Genomic DNA, 17,696 nt, shown 5'->3' on the forward strand with positions numbered 1-17,696 from the left:
ATGGGCGGGACCGAGAGGGGCTCTATGAGCCAATGGGCGGGGCCTATGGGCGGGGCCAAGGGAAAGCGTTTCTGAGCCAGTGGGCGGTGTCAAAAGGGGCGGGGCGACGAGTCAGGGGCGGGGTCGGAGAGGCGGGGCCAATGGGAGGGGCCAGGAGAGCTTGTGGAGGGTGAAGCCAGGAGCCCCCAGGCCACCCGGCTCGTACAGGGAGCTCAGGGGAGCTGACCAGCCGAGCTCTTGCAGAAAGGCCCATCTCCTTTCTTAGAAAGCAGTGTTACTCCCAGTTTTTCCCAATGATTGAGCATCTCTGTGAACAGACTCCTCCTTTCACGCCCAGCAAGGGCCTTGCTTCTGCCTCCCCCCTCTACCCCATCAGCGCCTGCCAAGCCAGGGCCGTGAAATGGCCACGACTCCATCAGCCACTGCTGCTGACCCAGACCCGGTGTGGAAGCAGAATTCAATTCTTTCAGACGAGGATAGTAATCAAATCAGTTTAATGTAGAGTCAACCTATTGTAAAGGCATCAGAACCCTAGAGTATTGCTATCAGCCGTGGCCATCAAGCCAGGAGACCACGCTTCTGGGAAGGCACAGAGAGGTACGAGAGTTGGGGCACTTCCCCACATTAGTTGCAAGCGAGAATGTGCACGTGGGGCCTTCCTCTTGGAGGCCGGAGAGAACCAGAAACTTGTGCTTTTTGAAAGGAATGCTAATGTGCTGGGACGCGTGCAGGCACCTGGAGTAAGAGCCAAGGCCTCGTGCTGCCCAGCGAGTCCACAAACGCTCGCTGGCTTTTGCCTACACTAAAAGAAAAAAAAAAGAGAAGAAGAAAGGGGGTGCACAGAAAAGCCTGGCTTTGTGTGCGTGAAGGGTGTTTGGTGAGGCAGCAACAAGAAATATGCATAGGGGTGCTTTTATCCTTGGCCAGGGACAAGGACTTATTTGCATTGCTTTGGACTCCGTTACCACCCCAGGGGAGTGAGAAGAAACCTGACATCCTCCGGTATTGCCACCACGTCTTCCTGCACCAGCAGAGCAAGAGCAAAGCTCTGCCGTGGGGACAATGGTGTCACCAAGCATTTGGCTCACGTGCTGTGGCAGGTGAAGGGGACAGTGGCACCGCGGTGGTCTCCTTGTGGTGGGGGAAGCGTGGAGTCCTGCGGCTCTGCAGGAAGGCACTGTGCACTGGGGTGGGGGCAGGTCCGGAGGTGCTAATTCTCAAACTTTGCATAAGGGTTCTCTTCCTTGAACAGGCCTAGAAGAGAAGAGACTCATTCAGACAGCAGCAGCCATGCCAGCAAGAAACCTGATTCTCAGTTACAACTCTTTGTCATACACATTTTACCCAGCCTCCTGCCCCGCAGTCATGCTGACCCAAAAGACCAGAGGTCAGGAACAGGTCCTGAAAGACCTGCTCGCATTCGAGCTGTGTGTGCAGCCTGGGCTATTTCACTCTCCTCCTCTGCGCAGGAGGAGAGATCCGTTAAGAAGCACACTCCTCTCCTAGGCACTCCAGGTGAAGTCCCAGTAGCAGCATGATGGATCTTGCAGAACAGCCTGTCTGCATGCTCCTTCTGATGGACTGGGCTCAGAAGCAGAAAGCCCCAAATTAAATTCAAGCCATTCTCCGACCTCTCTGCTCCTGCATCCACAGACTGGGAAACAGCAGAGCAAGGACACACCAGAGCCTGACTCCTGGGCCAGTCACAGCCCCTGGGCCACACTGTCGGCTGCTTTCCCAGCCCAATGCTTTGGAGGAGGAAGAGCCAGAAAGGGCGAGACTGCAAACTCTGTGGTCCATCCACATGAAGACAGAGCCCTGGCATGGCAGTCCTGGAGCACAGCTCTTCCACTCTCACAAGTGCATCACCCACTAAGGGCTCCTTTGGGCACAGTTTTGCCTGCTCTGTCTCCTCAAAAGGAATCAGCCCAGCCAGGAGCCTTCAAATCTCCCACCCAGCCTGGACGTGCAGCAGAGAAAAGGTCTCCAGGTTTCCCTACAGAGACCACCACACTCCCATGTGCATGAGCCCGACTGCTCCCTGCTCTGTGGCCATCCTGGGAGAGCCCCCAGCAGCCCCCGTGGCCAAGCAGGAGAGACCCCTCCACGGGCTGTGAGGGACTGGCTGCTCCCCAGTTAACTCCAGGCTGCTGCCCCCCTCCAGCAGGTCCCAGCCGTGGGAAGGACATGTCCAGCTCCTGCTGTGTCCTCCCAGCAGTGGGGGACCGAGCCACCTCCCTGGGAATCGCTGCTGGCACAGTGGAGCGGCTCTGCAGGCGGGCTGGTGCTTGCTCTGTGCTCCCCAGCGGCTCGCTGGCACAGGGCTGCCGGAGGGCCATGCCTGAAGGAGAGCAGCGTTACAGCTGAGGCCGTGTCTGCCAGAGAGGTCCCAGGGAGGGTTAAAACTCCTGCTGTCCTGCCCAAGAGGAGCAGCATTTGTGTGTGTCCCACGCCATGACCGCAGCATCTCTGCTCTTGCTCCTACAGGGCAAGAGAGCAATCCCCTGAGAGGGTGGAAGCAGAAATAGCGTTTTCCCTCCTGGCCAGGTCTCTCTGCAGCTGTAACCATAGTGAGGAACACAGTTACTGAGGCTACTCAGTCTAAAGCTTGGTTTAAATCACTCATGTCAGCACTGTACCATATTTTCTTCGGATTTCATCATGCCGTGATTTCATCTCTGCTCTCCTGAAAGAAGCAAACAGAAAAATCACGAGTCAGTGACTGGTGATACAAAACCAAGCAAGAGGAGCTACAGCTCCTTGCTTCTTCCTGACCTCCGGAGCTCCAGGCTGCCAGGCCCCCACCTCCCCACAGCAGCGGGGCCACCAGAGGTCACCCACATCAGCAGCCCTTGAGAAGTCAGACACACAGGACTGTTGTGATGCAGCATCCATGAGCCACCCCAGAAAGATACTGTTCCTGAGGTTCATGGGCGAGCTGGGGCTGCAGCAGCCTCTGACTGTGTGTGTTGAGCCCCACGAGCCTCCTGGCATCCCGTTTGGTGCAGACAGGAGCCCAATGGTCCTGCAGCCTGAGGCAGCGGGCTCTCACTGGGGAGCAGGGACTGTGGGGCAACCTCACCTCTCCTCCTGCCGCACCCGCCTCTTCTCCCGCTCCCTGGCTGCTCTCTCATCATCCTTGTCTGGCCTGACAGACAGAAGAACCCGTTAGCATCGCTCGGCACTCCGATCTGCAACAGCACGTGGCTGCATCCGAGCTACTCGGAGAAAAGAGGGGATCCCTTCAATACTTGCTTTTTGCTCTTTTTCTTGCAGCAGCAGCAGCAGCAGACTCCAAGCAGGATAAGGATTGTTCCTCCCACCACAGACATTGCAATGATCAGGGCTTCAAAGTTCACTAAAGGGTTTGACAAAACACATTTAGCACACAAATCCATGGCTGTCTGGAGTTATAACAGTTAAAAGCACATGGCTGGCGTTGCCAGCAGCTTTAGTCCCTGGGCTGCAGACGTGTGTAACAGCCTGGGAAAGCCAGATGGGCACCGTTATCCATAGGTATAAGTGCTGCCACCAGCACGTACCCACCAACGGAGAAAACACAGGTGCTACCTAGAGCACCATGCAACTGCCTGTGAAGAAAGACAAGAACAAACATTCGTGTCAGACTCCTTCGGCAGAAACAGGAGCAGAGTTGTCTTAATCACTAATCCAGGTGAACAGTAACCCACCAAGGGAAAATACTGGAGGCTTCAGTGCTGAGGAACAACCTCTGACTAGAGGTCACAGCTGGCACTGGAGTCGCTGCCCACAAGAGCCAGCCTCAGAAGTCACCTAAGATGAGGGAAGGGATTCTCCTCTTCTACTCCTCTCTTTTGAGACCTCACCTGGAGTCCTGGGTCTGGTTCTGGAATCCCCAACATAAGAAGGGGACAGAACTGTTGGAACGGATCCAGAGGAGCCCACGGAGATGATTGGAGGGCTGGAGCACCTCTGCTATGAGGACAGGGTGAGAGAGTTGGGGTTGTTCAGCCTGGAGAAGGCTCTGGGGACACCTTATAGTGGCCATCTAGTACCTGAAGGGGTTCCAGGAAAGCTGGGGAGGGGCTTTTTCCAAGGGCATGGAGTAATAGGACAAGAGGGAATGGCTTTAAATTGAAAGGGGGGATATTTAGATTAGATATTAGGAAGAAATTCTTCATTAATAGGGTGGGGAGGCCCTGGCCTAGGTTGCCCAGAGCAGTGGTGGCTGCCCCATCCCTGGAGGGGTTCCAGGCCAGGTTGGATGGGGCCTGGAGCAGCCTGGTCCAGTGGCAGGTGTCCTTGCCCATGGCAGGGGGTGGAACTGGATGGGCTTTGAGGTCCCTTCCAACCCAAACCGTTCCATAATTCTATGATTCTACGAGATGACAGGGACTGGACACATTTATGGGTGTATGGAGTCCATGGGTGAGAGACAAACCAAGACAAGATCCACTGGGATTTACTGCCTCAGGGCCAGCAGTGCCACTACCTCATCGGATCACAGAACAACCTGAGCTGGAAGTGACCCACATGGATCAGAGAGTCCAACTCCTGTCCCTGCATAGGGCAACCCCAGCATTCACACTGTGTATCTGAGGGCCTTGTCCAAATGCTTCTTTAATGCTGTCAGCCTCAGGCCCAAGCCAGGCTCTTCAGCTCCAAAAAGGAGTTTCTCCACCAGCACAGGTCTGTTTTGGTGCTTCTCAGGTTGAGCTTGAGGGTCAGATCTCCCCCTGCCCACAGAGAGGGGTGAGCGGCAGCACAGCGGGAACTCCTCTGTCTGATGGGAAAGGCTGAAATCACACACCCCAAAAACACAGACTCATTTAAGAGCTAATCTTCCGCAAGACTAATCTCCTCTAAAGCGAGTTTTACAAGCTAAGGAATGTGTTCTCCTACAATGAAACCTTTTGTGAAGCTAGTCACATAAAAACGAGTATTGCAGGGTCTTACACAAGGTTCAGAAAAGCACACTGCAGGGCTCACAAAGAGGTGATTCTTCCTCCACAAGGAATGGGAGTGGTTTTCACTCTCTTGCAGCCAGAGAGGAGAGCCCATCCTCAAGCACATAACGTGATGGGTGACCACAATCCAATTCCAAGTTCCCCATCAGGTCTCAACTTGGTCCCTATCTGCCCCAGCCGCACAAGCTGTGTTCTGTCTGTGCACGAGTGTGCACCAAGCTTGGTCTACACAACACACTAATCTCTCCAGAACCCTTCCAGGAAACAGAGCAGCAAGCTGAAAAGGCAGCCAAGGGTCAGGTGACAGCTAGAAAAAACTCCTGGAGGTGCCCTGGCCTCAGCACAGCTTATGGGAACTTTGGAAGAGGCTATTTTCTCAGGTAAGTAAGAGCTGAGCAGGACTGCTGCATGCTCAGCACTAGAAGAAGCCCACGCAGACCTCCAGAGAGGGCATCTCACTTGTGGTTCCAAGAGCCTCTGTGCTGTTTAAGAGCCTGCCTGGGACAACAGGCACACTGCTGCAAGGGAAGAGCCTGAAGCACGACAGGAACAGTGCTCCGGGTCCAGAAGAAAGCTGCCCAAGAGCCAAGCACCGGTGTGTGCACACTTTGAGCGCCGGGAAGGTTTGCCTGGGCAGCTGCCTGCTGAGCACAGTGCCTTGACTCTTGCTCCTCAGCGCTGGCCGCACGGGGAAGCCTCCATCACACTAAAGCACGAGGAATATATTTAGAGCAGCTAAAGCCCCACAGGTCCTTCTTGCCAGAAGGCAGAGACTGCTCACACTCTGCTTTCCCACCCACACTTCAGAAGTTTGCAGAACCCTGGTTGACTTCAGCCTGTCCTTGCTATTCCGGCAGTGAGAAAGGGAGGTGAGGGAAACCTCCTGTTACCACAAGCGCCAGCGGCACCCAGCACTGTTTAGCAGCCAGCTCTGAAGGCAGGCACCACTCAAGCACCGTCCACTTACCCCAGCAGACTCCCCAGCGTGCAGAGCGGAGCTCGCAGAGGTCGGCTGGTGGCAGGATTCTTCGGACAGGGTACTCCATGCATTTCCCACTGCTGGCACACCACAGGCACTGGGACACAGGCAGAACAGTGTTACTGGTGTGGGCAGTACAGCCGGTTAGCCATGCTTGGCTTTGGTAGCCACAGCAATAGGGCCACCACCGCCTGCTGCAAAGGGCCGGGTACCATCCAGCATCCACGGGATGCTCAGGAGTAACAGCTCTGTTTGGTCAGCACGGGCCTGCCTGCACCAGGAGAGGCAGAAGAGGGCAATGCAGGTTTCTAGACCAAGTAAAAATGCTGAGAACCCTTCTTCTGGCTTGCATGATGGTAATAATCACCAAATCCTTCACGTTTATTTGGCACAGTGGTTTTGGGACAAGAAGAAACCACAGGCAGCCGCTCAGCACAGAGCTGATGAGCAGGAGAGATTTCTGTGTGCCCTCACTGCTCTTTCCCAGCCAGACTCCCTGTGGCAGCTTTGCACCCTCCTTTCCTGCTGGCTCCAACCCCCAATGCCAACATTCCGTTGGGTTTGGTCAAACTGGTTCTGACTAAGTCCTCTGCAAGATGTGACGCCTGTTCAAGTTTGCTGATGTTGGAGATAAGCAAGGGCAGCTGGCAGGACACAGGGACGCATCCCACATCCATGCAGTGCCACGGTGCCGCAGACTGGTGGAGGAGCAGCTTGCCCAGCCAGTCCAGTCCTCTCAGGTCCTTCACCATGTGCATCCCCTCGACAGAGTCCGATCCATGAAGAGGAGCTCAGCAATTCAATTCCTCATCTCAAAAAGCATACAATAAACCCCAAGCAGTTTCTAGCAGCCTCTTCCCAGAGTGCTGAGGTGGGGGTGCCCTCTCACCTGGGGATTTGCAGGGTGCTCAGGACAGGAACAAGGAAAGCAGCTTTGCTTCCAGGAGGGAAATTGCTCTCTGACAGCTGGCAAAGCCCACCCTGTGTTTCCAGGCTCAGCGAGAGGTTGGGAGTTTCACTGCAGCTACTTACGGTGACATTTTTCAGACACTCCTCACAGCTCCTGTTCGTATACTGCTGACAATCTATGGGAAGGAAAAAAGACACCTCAGGACTCTGAAAAGCCACTCAGTGGTTTAAAACTCTGGGGCTCCACAGACCCAGCTCCCGCCCACTCTTTGCACAACACTGGTGCAAGAGCTTCAAAACACACTCGGTGTCATGATGAGAGGCCCTAATGCAAATGGCAATCACCTGCCTTGCCCACACTGACCCAAAGCCCGGAGCTGGGATCCTTTTCCAAGCTCTCGTTTCCCTAAATGCCTGAGCACCTGCTGTGGCTGCAGGCAGTGGGACAGCGGGGGGACACAGCTGGCGTTGGTCCAGACGGACCCTGCGAAGACGAGGACAAGGGATGGGCAGGTGCAGTCCCACATCGCCGGACGACAGAGCAGCTCAAGCAAACAAGACCCAGAGAAGGAAGTTACTACCAAGAAAAGGAGAAGCAAAGAGCACGAAGTGGGACATACAGTCCCCTGGGAAGCCCGTACCCTCCCACCCTGCCCCAGCAATTCATCCAAACCCTCCTTCAGCAGGAAGCGCTCCAAGGAATGGAGCAGCACCACAGTAGAAATCTGCGCCCACGTTCAGAATCTTTTTCCACCTCCAGCTGGTGGAGGAAGACCCCTGCTCTATAGACATGGGTGGCTCTTAGCACCAGTGCCACTGTGGATGACACAGGGCATGCAGGGCAGGGGCGAGGGGCACGGACCAGGTCTGAACACAGGATGCAGTGGCCCAGTCCAACTGCCTTCCTGGGCTTGCCTGCAGCTCCCAGCAGCGCTAGCTCTGCAGGAATGTCTTCCTACAGGATACTTGCCTGCTATCTCACTCCCCAGATCCTCAGGAAGGGTGGTTTGCCAGCCCTTGAGAATCAGGCATTTAAACCTCACTGCTGCCTAGAGGGTCTGAGCATCAGTTTGTTTGACTGAGGTATAAAAAACAACCACAAAACAATTTGCCTGACTCCTCAGTAAGTGGTGGAAGAAGGATCACTGCTTCCCAGCACCTTAATCGGGAAAAAATCAGTGCCAGAGGTGCTTGTTTTCCACGCTTACAAGCAGCAAAGCTGCATTTTATCTCTCCAGCTGGCCGGAACCCTCTGCTGTGACCCACTGCCAACAGTCACGCGCCCTGCACAGCCCTCCAAACAACTGGGCAATTTATTAACACAGCTCAGATAAGGGTGTTTACACATGGCCCGGAGAAGCCGAGATTGCAGATTTCAAACACTCTGGGAAGCTGCGTCTTCCTCATTTCTCCAAACGAGCCAGAAAGGCATCACATTGCTGCCTTGAGACTGTTTGGTTACGAGGCAGCGATGCAGCCCTCTCACACCACAGGAGGCCATCGGCGGGCCAAAGGAGAGCCTGTGGTTTTAACCAGGCTTCCTACTGACGCCCTGCTTTCCCCTGGGCGGTATCCCCCATCCTGGAACCCCCAAGCTGGGGTTCATCCTCAGAGCCACTAAAGCAAAGCAACCCTCCTACAGCTGGATGGGAACGGGCCATTTCCAAGCCCTTGGTTTTGTCCGAGTCCCTGATCTCAAGGGACCAGCCCACTCGCACTGGATGGCATGGGCAGCACCGTCGTCCTCCGTGACAGAGGTGGGAGAGCATCTCCTGCTGTGCTGTCCTCCCGGAGGATGCTTTTGCTACTTGGCTACAAGAGAAGTGAAGCGAGTGGCTTGGAGCAGAAGGAAGACACAGAACCCATCCATCCCTTCACTCTCTTCTCAACCAGAGCCATCACGCAGCCGTCAGAGCGCTGGTTGTTGTGTGGAGACCAGCTCCTCGCTCAAGAGTGGGCAAGCTTCTTGGGACACCTCTGAAGGGGCCTGTCCCACCCTTTCCTAGAGCTTCTCCTCTACCTGGCGTGGCACCACAGGGCTATGCGACACCCTCCACGTGCCCAGGAGAAGCCTCACCCACATCTCTACGGCACCCACCTTCTTCCCGGTTTAAATCTCCCTGCGTGAGGCTCCCCCAGCCAGTCTCCCCTCTCCTGAAGGAGGATCTCCTCCCAGGGGCCATCAGCACGGGCGTAGTGAGTCCTCTCTGCCCACGACAGGTATCCAGCTGCTGCCCAAGACCTGGCTGAGCTGTCAGCATTGCTAAACGCCCCGTTTTATTGCAGCGGGAGCTGGAAATGCAACAAATAAAGCCTCTCTTCCAGCACCCTATTTTCCAGAGCGGAGGGATGCGCTGGGGTGCTGTGCTGCATCCCACCCCGCAGGGCTCCCAGTGGAGTCCCCATCCCGAGCGGCCGCAGAGCCCCCGGCCAGTGGCCACCCCGTGCCCAGCGCAGGCCATGGGGCCACAGCCTGCTCCCCGCACCGGGACTCCAATGCCACCGCAAAGCCATGGGGTTCGGGTGCCGTGCGAGGAGCGCTCACTGCCAGCCCCGGGGCTGGGATCGCGGGCTCAGAGCCCCCGGACTCACGGGGAGACAGAACTCGGACCCTCTGGGCTGTCCCGGTACCGGAGCTTGGAGCTCTCGGTGTAACGGGAAGCCAGTGCCTGGGGCTGAGCAGTACCGGAGCCCCGGAGCCTCCAGTCCCACAGGCAGCCCGGGGCTGAGTGGTACCGGAACCCGGGGCTCGAGGTCTCCGGTCCCTTATGGAGGCAGCACCAGGGCTGTCCCGATACCGGAGCCCTGGGGCTTGGAGCCCCCGGTCCCACCGAGAGGCTGTGCTGGGGCTGTCCGGGGCTTGGAGTCCCCGGTGCCATAGGGAGACAGCACCCGGCTGCCCGGTACCGGAGCCTCGGGGTTCGGAGCCCCCGGTCCCATAGGGAGGCAGTGCCCGGGGTTGTGCCTGTACCGGAGCCGCGATCCCACCGGGAGGCAGCACCGGGGCTGTCCCGATACCAGAGCCCCGATCCCACCGGGAAGCAGCACCGGGGATGTCCCAGTACCGGAGCTCCGAGGCTTGAAGCCTCCAGTCCCATCGGAAGCCCGGGGCTCGAAGCCCCCGTTCCCACCGGGAGGCAGCACCGGGGCTGTCCCGGTACCGGAGCCCGATCCCACCGGGAGGCAGCACCGGGGCTGTCCCGGTACCGGAGGCCCGGGGCTCGAAGCCCCCGCTCCCATAGGGCGGCAATGCGCGGGGCTGTGCCGGTGGCGGATGCAGCTCCGAGGCTGCCCGTGCCGGCCCGGCGCGGCCCCGCTCCCCCTCACCTGCCGGCGGTCCCGGGGCGGCGGCGGGCGGCAGCAGCAGCGGCAGCAGCAGCGGCAGCGGCAGCGCGGCGCGGAGCAGGGGCAGCGGGGCCATGGCGCAGCCGAGCGGCGGGGCCGGGCGGGGCCGGGGGAGGATCCGGGGCTGAGCCCCGGCGGCCGCGGCGGGGACCGAGGCTCGGGGTCGGGGCCTGCCCGGTGCTACCGGGGCGCGGGGACCCCCTGCCCAGCAGACCCCCCCCCCGCGCTCCCGGCGCCCCTTCGTGTTCTCCCGACCCACAGAGAACAGTTCCTCCTAGAATCTCATCTCCATCGCCCCTCTTTCAGCTGAAAACCGCTCCCCCCCGGTCCCATCCCCGCAGTTCCTGACCCAGAGCCCCTCCCCAGCTGCCCTGGAGCCCCTTTGGGCATTGGAAGCTGCTCTGAGGCTCCCACCGGCCCTTATGGCACCACAGGCATCCGCCGTGTTGGAATCGCCATAGAATCACCGGGTTGGAAAAGACCTCTTGGATCATCGAGTCCAACCATTCCTATCTGCCACTAAACCATGTCCCTGAGCATCAGCTTAGAGGCAGAGAATGGATTGAGCATGAGGTTCAACAAGGCCAAATGCCGGGTCCTGCACTTGGGGCACAACAACCCTATGCAGTGCTACAGACTGGGGGAAGAGTGGCTGGAGAACTGCACGGAGGAGAAGGACCTGGGGGTAATGATTGACAGCGACTGACCATGAGCCAGCAGTGTGCCCAGGGGGCCAAGAAGGCCAACGGCATCTTGGCTTGGATCAGAAATGGGGTCACCAGCAGGGCCAGGGAGGTGATTCTCCCTCTGTACTCGGCACTGGTGAGACCGCACCTCGAGTACTGTGTTCAGTTCTGGACCCCTCACCACAAGAAGGATGTTGAGGCTCTGGAGTGTGTCCAGAGAAGAGCAACGAAGCTGGTGAGGGGCTGGAGAACGTCTGACGAGGAGCGGCTGAGAGAGCTGGGGGTGTTTAGCCTGGAGAAGAGGAGGCTGAGGGGAGACCTTATTGCTCTCTACAAATACCTGAAAGGAGGTTGTGGAGAGGAGGGAGCTGGGCTCTTCTCCCAAGGGACAGGGGACAGGACAAGGGGGAATGGCCTCAAGCTCCGTCAGGGGAGGTTCAGGTTGGATATCAGAAAAAAATTCTTCACAGTAAGAGTCATTGGGCACTGGAACAGCTGCCCAGGGAGGGGGTCGAGTCGCCTTCCCTGGAGGTGTTTAAGGAACGGGTGGATGAGGTGCTGAGGGACATGGTTTAGGGAGTGTTAGGAATGGTTGGACTCAATGATCCAATGGGTCCTTTCCAACCTGGTGATTCTGTGATTCTGTGATTTTGGATTGTCCTAAACAAAGTTAAGACAATGACTAATATTTTTCAGTAAAACGGAGAATAAATTCATAGAGTCATAGAATGGTTTGAGTTGGAAGGGACCTTAAAGATCATCTAATTCCAACCCCCCTGCCATGGGCAGAGGGACACCTCCCACTGGATCAGGGGCTCCAAGCCCCATCCAGCCTGGCCTGGAACCCCTCCAGGGATGGGGCAGCCACCCCTGCTCTGGGCACCCTGGGCCAGGGCCTCCCCACCCTCAGTGTGAAGAAATTCCTCCTTATGTCTACTCTAAATCTACTCCTCTCCGGTTTATACTACAAGCCTTTGTAAACAGTCCCTTGCCAGCTTTCCTTCAGGTATTGGGAGGTCAAAACCTGCAGAAAGAGATCTTGTAGTATTGCTGGCCAGCCCTGCCGCTGCCAGCCTTATTGTGGAGCTCATCATCTGCCCACTCCGAAAGCTCTGCTCTCCCTGCTGTGTCTGTGGTGTCCTTGAGAGCCAGATGGGCCGGCTGCTGGTGGCAGAGCTCCCGCGGGCTCAGAGAGGAGATGGCTGATAGTGTTAGGTCGGCCGAACCCTGGGGTGTGGGGCTGAGCCGTGGGAGACGCATGATGTGGATGTGGGAATGGTCCTCTCTCGATTCTGCCAACGCAGGCGAGCGCTCTGACGCAAGCAGCTGCCTCTTGCTGGTGGTTCAGATTTTGACACCTCCTTGGGAGAAACACGGCGTTCTTTGCATGCAGCGAGGACTCGGGGGCTGCCAAAAAGACATGGGACCTGTGTGTTTGTTCCTCCTAAAGCAGCTGCTGCTTGGGGCTGGGTGGGCACTGGCATCGCTTCAGCATTAGTGGGACCAGGGAAGTCTCCCTGAAGGCACCTCCTCGGATGGAGGCAGCTCCTTCGTCTTGGACTGTGTCAGAAACAGCGTGCCCAGCAGGAGCAGGGAAGGGATTGTGTCCCTGGACTCGGTGCTGGTGAGGCTGTACCTCAAATCCTGGGTTCAGTTTTGGGCCCCTCATTCCAAGGAGGACGTTGAGGGGCTGGAGCGCATCCAGAGAAGGGAATGGAGCTGGGGAAGGGGCTGGAGAACAGGGGGTCTGAGAGGCGGCTGAGGGCCCTGGGGGTGTTTAGCCTGGAGAAGAGGAAGCTGAAAGGAGGTTGTGGTGAGGTGGGCGCTGGGCTCTTCTCCCAAGTGACAGGCGATAGGATGAAAGAGAATGGTCTCAAGTTGCACCAGAGCAGGTTCAGATTGGACATCAGGAAACATTTCTTCATGGAAAGGGTTCTCAGGCCCTGGCGGAGGCTGCGCAGGAGGTGTTGGAGTCCCCATCCCTGGAAGGGTTTCATAAATGGTTGGATGAGGTGCTCAGGGATCTGGTTTAGTAGTGGACAGGGACAGTTTGACTTGATGATCTCAAAGGTCTTTTCCAACCAAGTGATTCTATGATTTTATGATTCCCTCTTGTGAGCGATGCCTTGTGAGCCACTGGCGGCTGGCTTGGGAGGCTGGAGGAATCATCTACCAAATCATTTCTCTTTGCAGAGTGCCTCGTTCCTTTGTCCTGGATTCATTCATGAAGCAACACGTGGAGCATCCTGGCAGCACGGGCAGGGATCGGGAGCAAGCAGCCGTGGGCGGGCGCCCGGCAGTGAGAGCAGGCGAGGTGCCAACAGGCAAGTCGGGGGAGACCAAACCGCTGCTGTAATCCCGATGGCCTTTCCGCTCCCTCTCCTTATTTGTCTCTGAAGGGTATTTTCAAACCCTTCAAGATGGCCTCAAGTGGTTTCCAAGGCGACAGTGCTAAAGTCATCACTGCCATGGAAACCTTCTCTTTGGCATAATATAAATATTTCCCTTGAAGGAGGCTGGATGAGTGGGCGATGTGCTATTTTCTTGCACTCCCTGGCTGCAACAGGACAATCTCCAGGAGATGGAGGGGGGCCGGGGAGGATAAAATTAGCTCGTCGTGCTGGACGGCGATGAAAAGGGGTGATTGCCAGTGTTTCAGCACAAAATCTGGGCTTGTTTGTGTCAGCGGGGTCCAAATGGGAAAGATTTACTCTGTAGAAAAGAGAAAAAAAGATGGGGGAGAAAAAGTAAGGTTGAAAACAGTCACTTTTTCTGGTCCTTCAAAGTTTTCCCTGTAGTCCCAACCACGCGTCCCCTCTGGTCAGCGCAGGAGTCCTGGAGCACCCTCGGTGCTGGGCCAAGGATGGCTGAGCCCAAGTCAGCCCCCCTGGGAGCACGTGCATGGCCAAGATGCCTCATTTTGCTTTTAATAGCCTTTCTGTCTCATCAACTTGCCAACACTTGAGCTTGGGGAGAGGTGCTTCCCTGCAGACCCGAGGTCTGGCAGTGAAGCAGGACCCCCAAAACACCCCTGTGCCGTTTGGCTCTGCCTCGGACCCCAACCCATTGTCCCTACAGCCCCCTGCCCACCTGGGCTCCGCTGGTCACCCCATGCTCAGCACCCCCAGAGGGGCTGCCAGCATGCCCGGTGCCGGGCAGAGATCATAGAATCATAGAATAATTTGAGTTGGAAGGGACCTTAAAGATCCTCCAGCTCCAACCCCCCTGCCATGGGCAGGGACACCTCCCACTGGCTCAGGCTGCCCAAGGCCCATCCAACCTGGCCTTGGACACCTCCAGGGATGGGGAGGATGCCCCAGCAGACCCCAGTGTCCTGGCACAGGCTGTCTCTGCTGCCACCCACCGCAGTACTTTTTGTCAGCCCACAGCCAAGGGAGGATTTCCAAGCGGCCATGGGAGATCCCGGCACGCAGAGCGGGTGTTTTCCCAACCATTCATCACTGGGAGCGAGTGGCGCGATGGGACAAGGCGCCCGTCTCTGCCCAGGCTGGCGCGGAGGCATAAACACCGCCTGTCCCTGAGCAGATGGCTCCTCTCACATCTCAGATACCAAAGGGCTTTCCTAACAAATAACCCTCCCACGAACGCAGGCACGTTCCCAGGTCTGGAGAAGCACTTCTCGCTTTCCTGGAAGAAGGGAATGCTCACCCCAACCCTACACCACAAAGTCTCCTGGGAGGCACCCGTTTGCCCTCCCTGCCCCAGGAGGTGCTGCTGATGGTGTTGGGAGGCTGGTGGGCTTGGATCCCAGCACCTGCTTTCCTTTTTCTCCCTTTGTGGGAAAAAAAAACCCCCGAACCCAGAGCAAACAATTAATATGTTCCAGCTGCTGGCGTAGAGCAGCAATTCCAGATAAAACCCCAAGGATCTGCTGGCTAAATATAGCCTGAGCCCCATAAATTAAACAAAAGCTTTTCTCCAGGCTCTCAGAAAGCTGGTTCCAGCAGCGGTTTTATCTATGTAAGGTATAACTCCAGCGGTATTTGTTATTATTAGCCTTACCTCCCCCATGTCACCCAGCTCCCCAACACTGTTCTTTAGGAACATGAGTTCTGCAGAGCCAGCCTCCGACCCCGCAGGTCCTCTGCTGTGGTGACATCACACATCAGGCGGCACTCCTGTCTGCTTATGAGAATTTACAAACCCAGTTTTTTTCCTTTTGGATAACTTCTGGTTATTCAATACTTGCCATCCCAGATATTCTGTGTTCTCCAGCGTGCCCTCCTCTGAGACTCATCCCAGGTATCTCACCCTGCATGGATGTTGGCCTCTTCTCCCAAGTGGCAGGTGATAGGACAAGATGAAATGGTCTCAAGTTGCGCCAGGGCAGGTTCTGTTCGGACATCAGGAAAAATTTCTTCATGGAAAGGGCTCTCAAACGCTGGCAGAAGCTGCACATGGAGGTGATGGAGTCCCCATCCCTGGGGTGGTTTCACAGATGGCTGGATGAGGTGCTCAGGGATCTGGTTTAGTAGCGGACAGGAATGGTTGGACTTTAAGACCTCAAAGGTCTTTTCTGGCCAAGTGATTCTATGATTTTATGATTCTATGGTCATATTAACTTATGTTCCATTCCACTGTCCAAGGAACTGGGAACCCTTAAATGAAATATTGCCTGCAGTGCAAAGGTGTTGGAAAGCTCTTACAGATACAGTGCAAGCCAACACACATGTAGGCAGCTTGTCTCGCCTCCTTTTTCTCTTCAAGTTTATTAACAATCTTTTATGACATTATGTCTATTCTATTATATGTTATGATATTACACAGCCAATGACTCATAGCTTTCTACGAGTTTTCTCCCCCAACCTTTCAAGAAGTTTCAGCATCCTGCCGCCTCAAGCACACATGACCAGCTTGTGTGGAGAAGTGGTGCTGTTTGCATTGCTGAGGATGAGTTTGCACCACTTTCTCTCCAACTCCTCCTCCCAACGCGCTGCGCTCAGCATGAGGAGCGCATCCAATCCCTCCTTTCCCATCCCAGATATTGAGGCTTTGTTGTTTTTCCTACGGGCTTTTGCAGAAGTATTTCATTTATTGTGCCCAGAGCTACTCCATCCCAAAGCTGAGGAGGGGCTCAGCCGGTGTGCAGCACCTCCGGAATCCTGCTCCGTTGCTCCATCATTGCTTTGCTTTTGTTTCTGCATTTGCCAGTGAGTCTATGGCTGAGTAATCCAGCCCACGGCTCAGAAAGGTGCGAGCAGTGCTGACAGCCCACAACGTCCAAATTGCCTTTTCCAAGTGAAAGCACGATCTCCTCACCAAGTTCTCCTCAGCCTCCCGTCACTCCTGGCAGCACAACTGGCTCTGCTGAAACCACCCAGCAAAGTTCCTTCTTGATGAGCTGTACACAAGCAAGCCCCAACACTTGCCACTCCAAGGCCACGTGCTTGCCTTGTCCTCTGTGTCATCTGGACAATCCTTTCCCTAGTTTTTTTGGTTCCCTGCAATGGCTTCTGGGCAGACAGTCCTTTCCTGGGCAGATCGTGAGGAAGATGAGGCTGAAGCTGCCTCCTCTGGTTCCTCTTCCTTGGCGAGCAGCTCTGCACCCGCATCCTCTCCATCTCTCGGGAGCATCCCCATCACGGGAGGAAGGATGATATTCCCTCTCCCACCATGAGCTTTGATTTGTTTGTAAACACGCCTCTACCTTCCCTCTTTGCAGGATGCAAACCTCACCCTGGGGCTATTTTCAGTGAACTCAACCCCTCAAAAAAAAGAAGTCAACTCCGAGGCTGTCATGGCTATATTTAGTTGGAACTTTTCTGTCCAGGATTCAGACTCTATTTGGAAACCCTGTACCCTGGTGGGTGGCCAAGCGTCTTGGTTTTATACAGTAATCCCTCAGCATATGGCAAATGTTTCTCATCTCCCAGTGGCTGCGGCACCGGCAGCGGAGGGTTTGACGCTGAAACCGAGACAAGCTGGCTATGGTTGTGGATTCATGTCTTAGACCTGAGGATCTTTTAATAGAAACAGCTTCTTCATGTAGCTTTAAAAACAACCCAAATGAGAGCATCAGAACTGCCACCAGCCCCCAGCGCCTGGTGAGCAGTTTTGGGGTGCAGAACAGCCAGTGGCCCAGGGTGATGACTATGGCTGGGATGATGGGGAGGAAGATATGGGACACTCCAAACTCTGCTCCCAGGCCTCCCCGGCTGGATCAGCTGTCAATATGGAAAACAGCTTCTGGCATATTTTGCCCCTCTCTTCATTGAAAATGTCATGAAAATTCCCATTTCACATGCCGAGAGTTCTGGGGTTGACACAATACAACGATCTCCGTGGAGTAATACCCAGCAACTTGACAGTGTTTTGGTGCCAACAATTTTGTCCTGGCAGTCTGCGGGTGTCTGAGTGATGTTCAGAGGAGCAACATCCTCGTGCCCCCTGCTCCGCTCCTCTCCTCTCCTCTCCTCTCCTCTCCTCTCCTCTCCTCTCCTCTCCTCTCCTCTCCTCTCCCCTCCTCCTATATTTTGGATGAAGCAAAGCTTGTGACAGCACCTCTCTTGGAAGCACAGAACATAACCAAATCTAACCCCCGAGGTTCTTGAGCACACGTGCATTTCCCTGCTCTGAAGCACTTATGAGACAGAGGGAAGCAGGAGCCAGCTGAGAAAAGGTGATCAAATGGCTATTTATAAAGCCCTTCCAAATATTTTAGACTCGTGACATGCATGATGATATATAACAAAAATATCTGCTTTAAACCATTCCAACTTAAATCCCACATCCTTATTTTAATTCAGGAGTTCAAGGGATTTAAGGAAGTATATACTTAGAGCCATTCTTCTTGTCGCTCACAAGAAGAGA

At 55.7% G+C, this 17,696-nt stretch overlaps 1 protein-coding gene across 1 annotated transcript; it reads right to left on the reverse strand.

Annotated features, from left to right (window-relative positions):
- Positions 1 to 477: 477 nt before the first annotated feature.
- PTTG1IP (PTTG1 interacting protein) lies at positions 478 to 10,325 on the reverse strand. The gene is made up of 7 exons (XM_054074907.1): positions 10,162 to 10,325; positions 6,958 to 7,010; positions 5,914 to 6,022; positions 3,256 to 3,358; positions 3,083 to 3,148; positions 2,640 to 2,686; positions 478 to 1,254 (listed from the first exon to the last, which is right to left on the reverse strand). The coding sequence occupies exons 1-7, from the start codon at positions 10,253 to 10,255 to the stop codon at positions 1,211 to 1,213; spliced, it is 516 nt and encodes a 171-aa protein (XP_053930882.1). The 5' UTR covers positions 10,256 to 10,325; the 3' UTR covers positions 478 to 1,210.
- Positions 10,326 to 17,696: the final 7,371 nt, after the last annotated feature.

Source organism: Cuculus canorus, chromosome 9 (assembly GCF_017976375.1).
Source record: "Cuculus canorus isolate bCucCan1 chromosome 9, bCucCan1.pri, whole genome shotgun sequence".
Classification (NCBI taxonomy): Eukaryota; Metazoa; Chordata; class Aves; order Cuculiformes; family Cuculidae; genus Cuculus; species Cuculus canorus.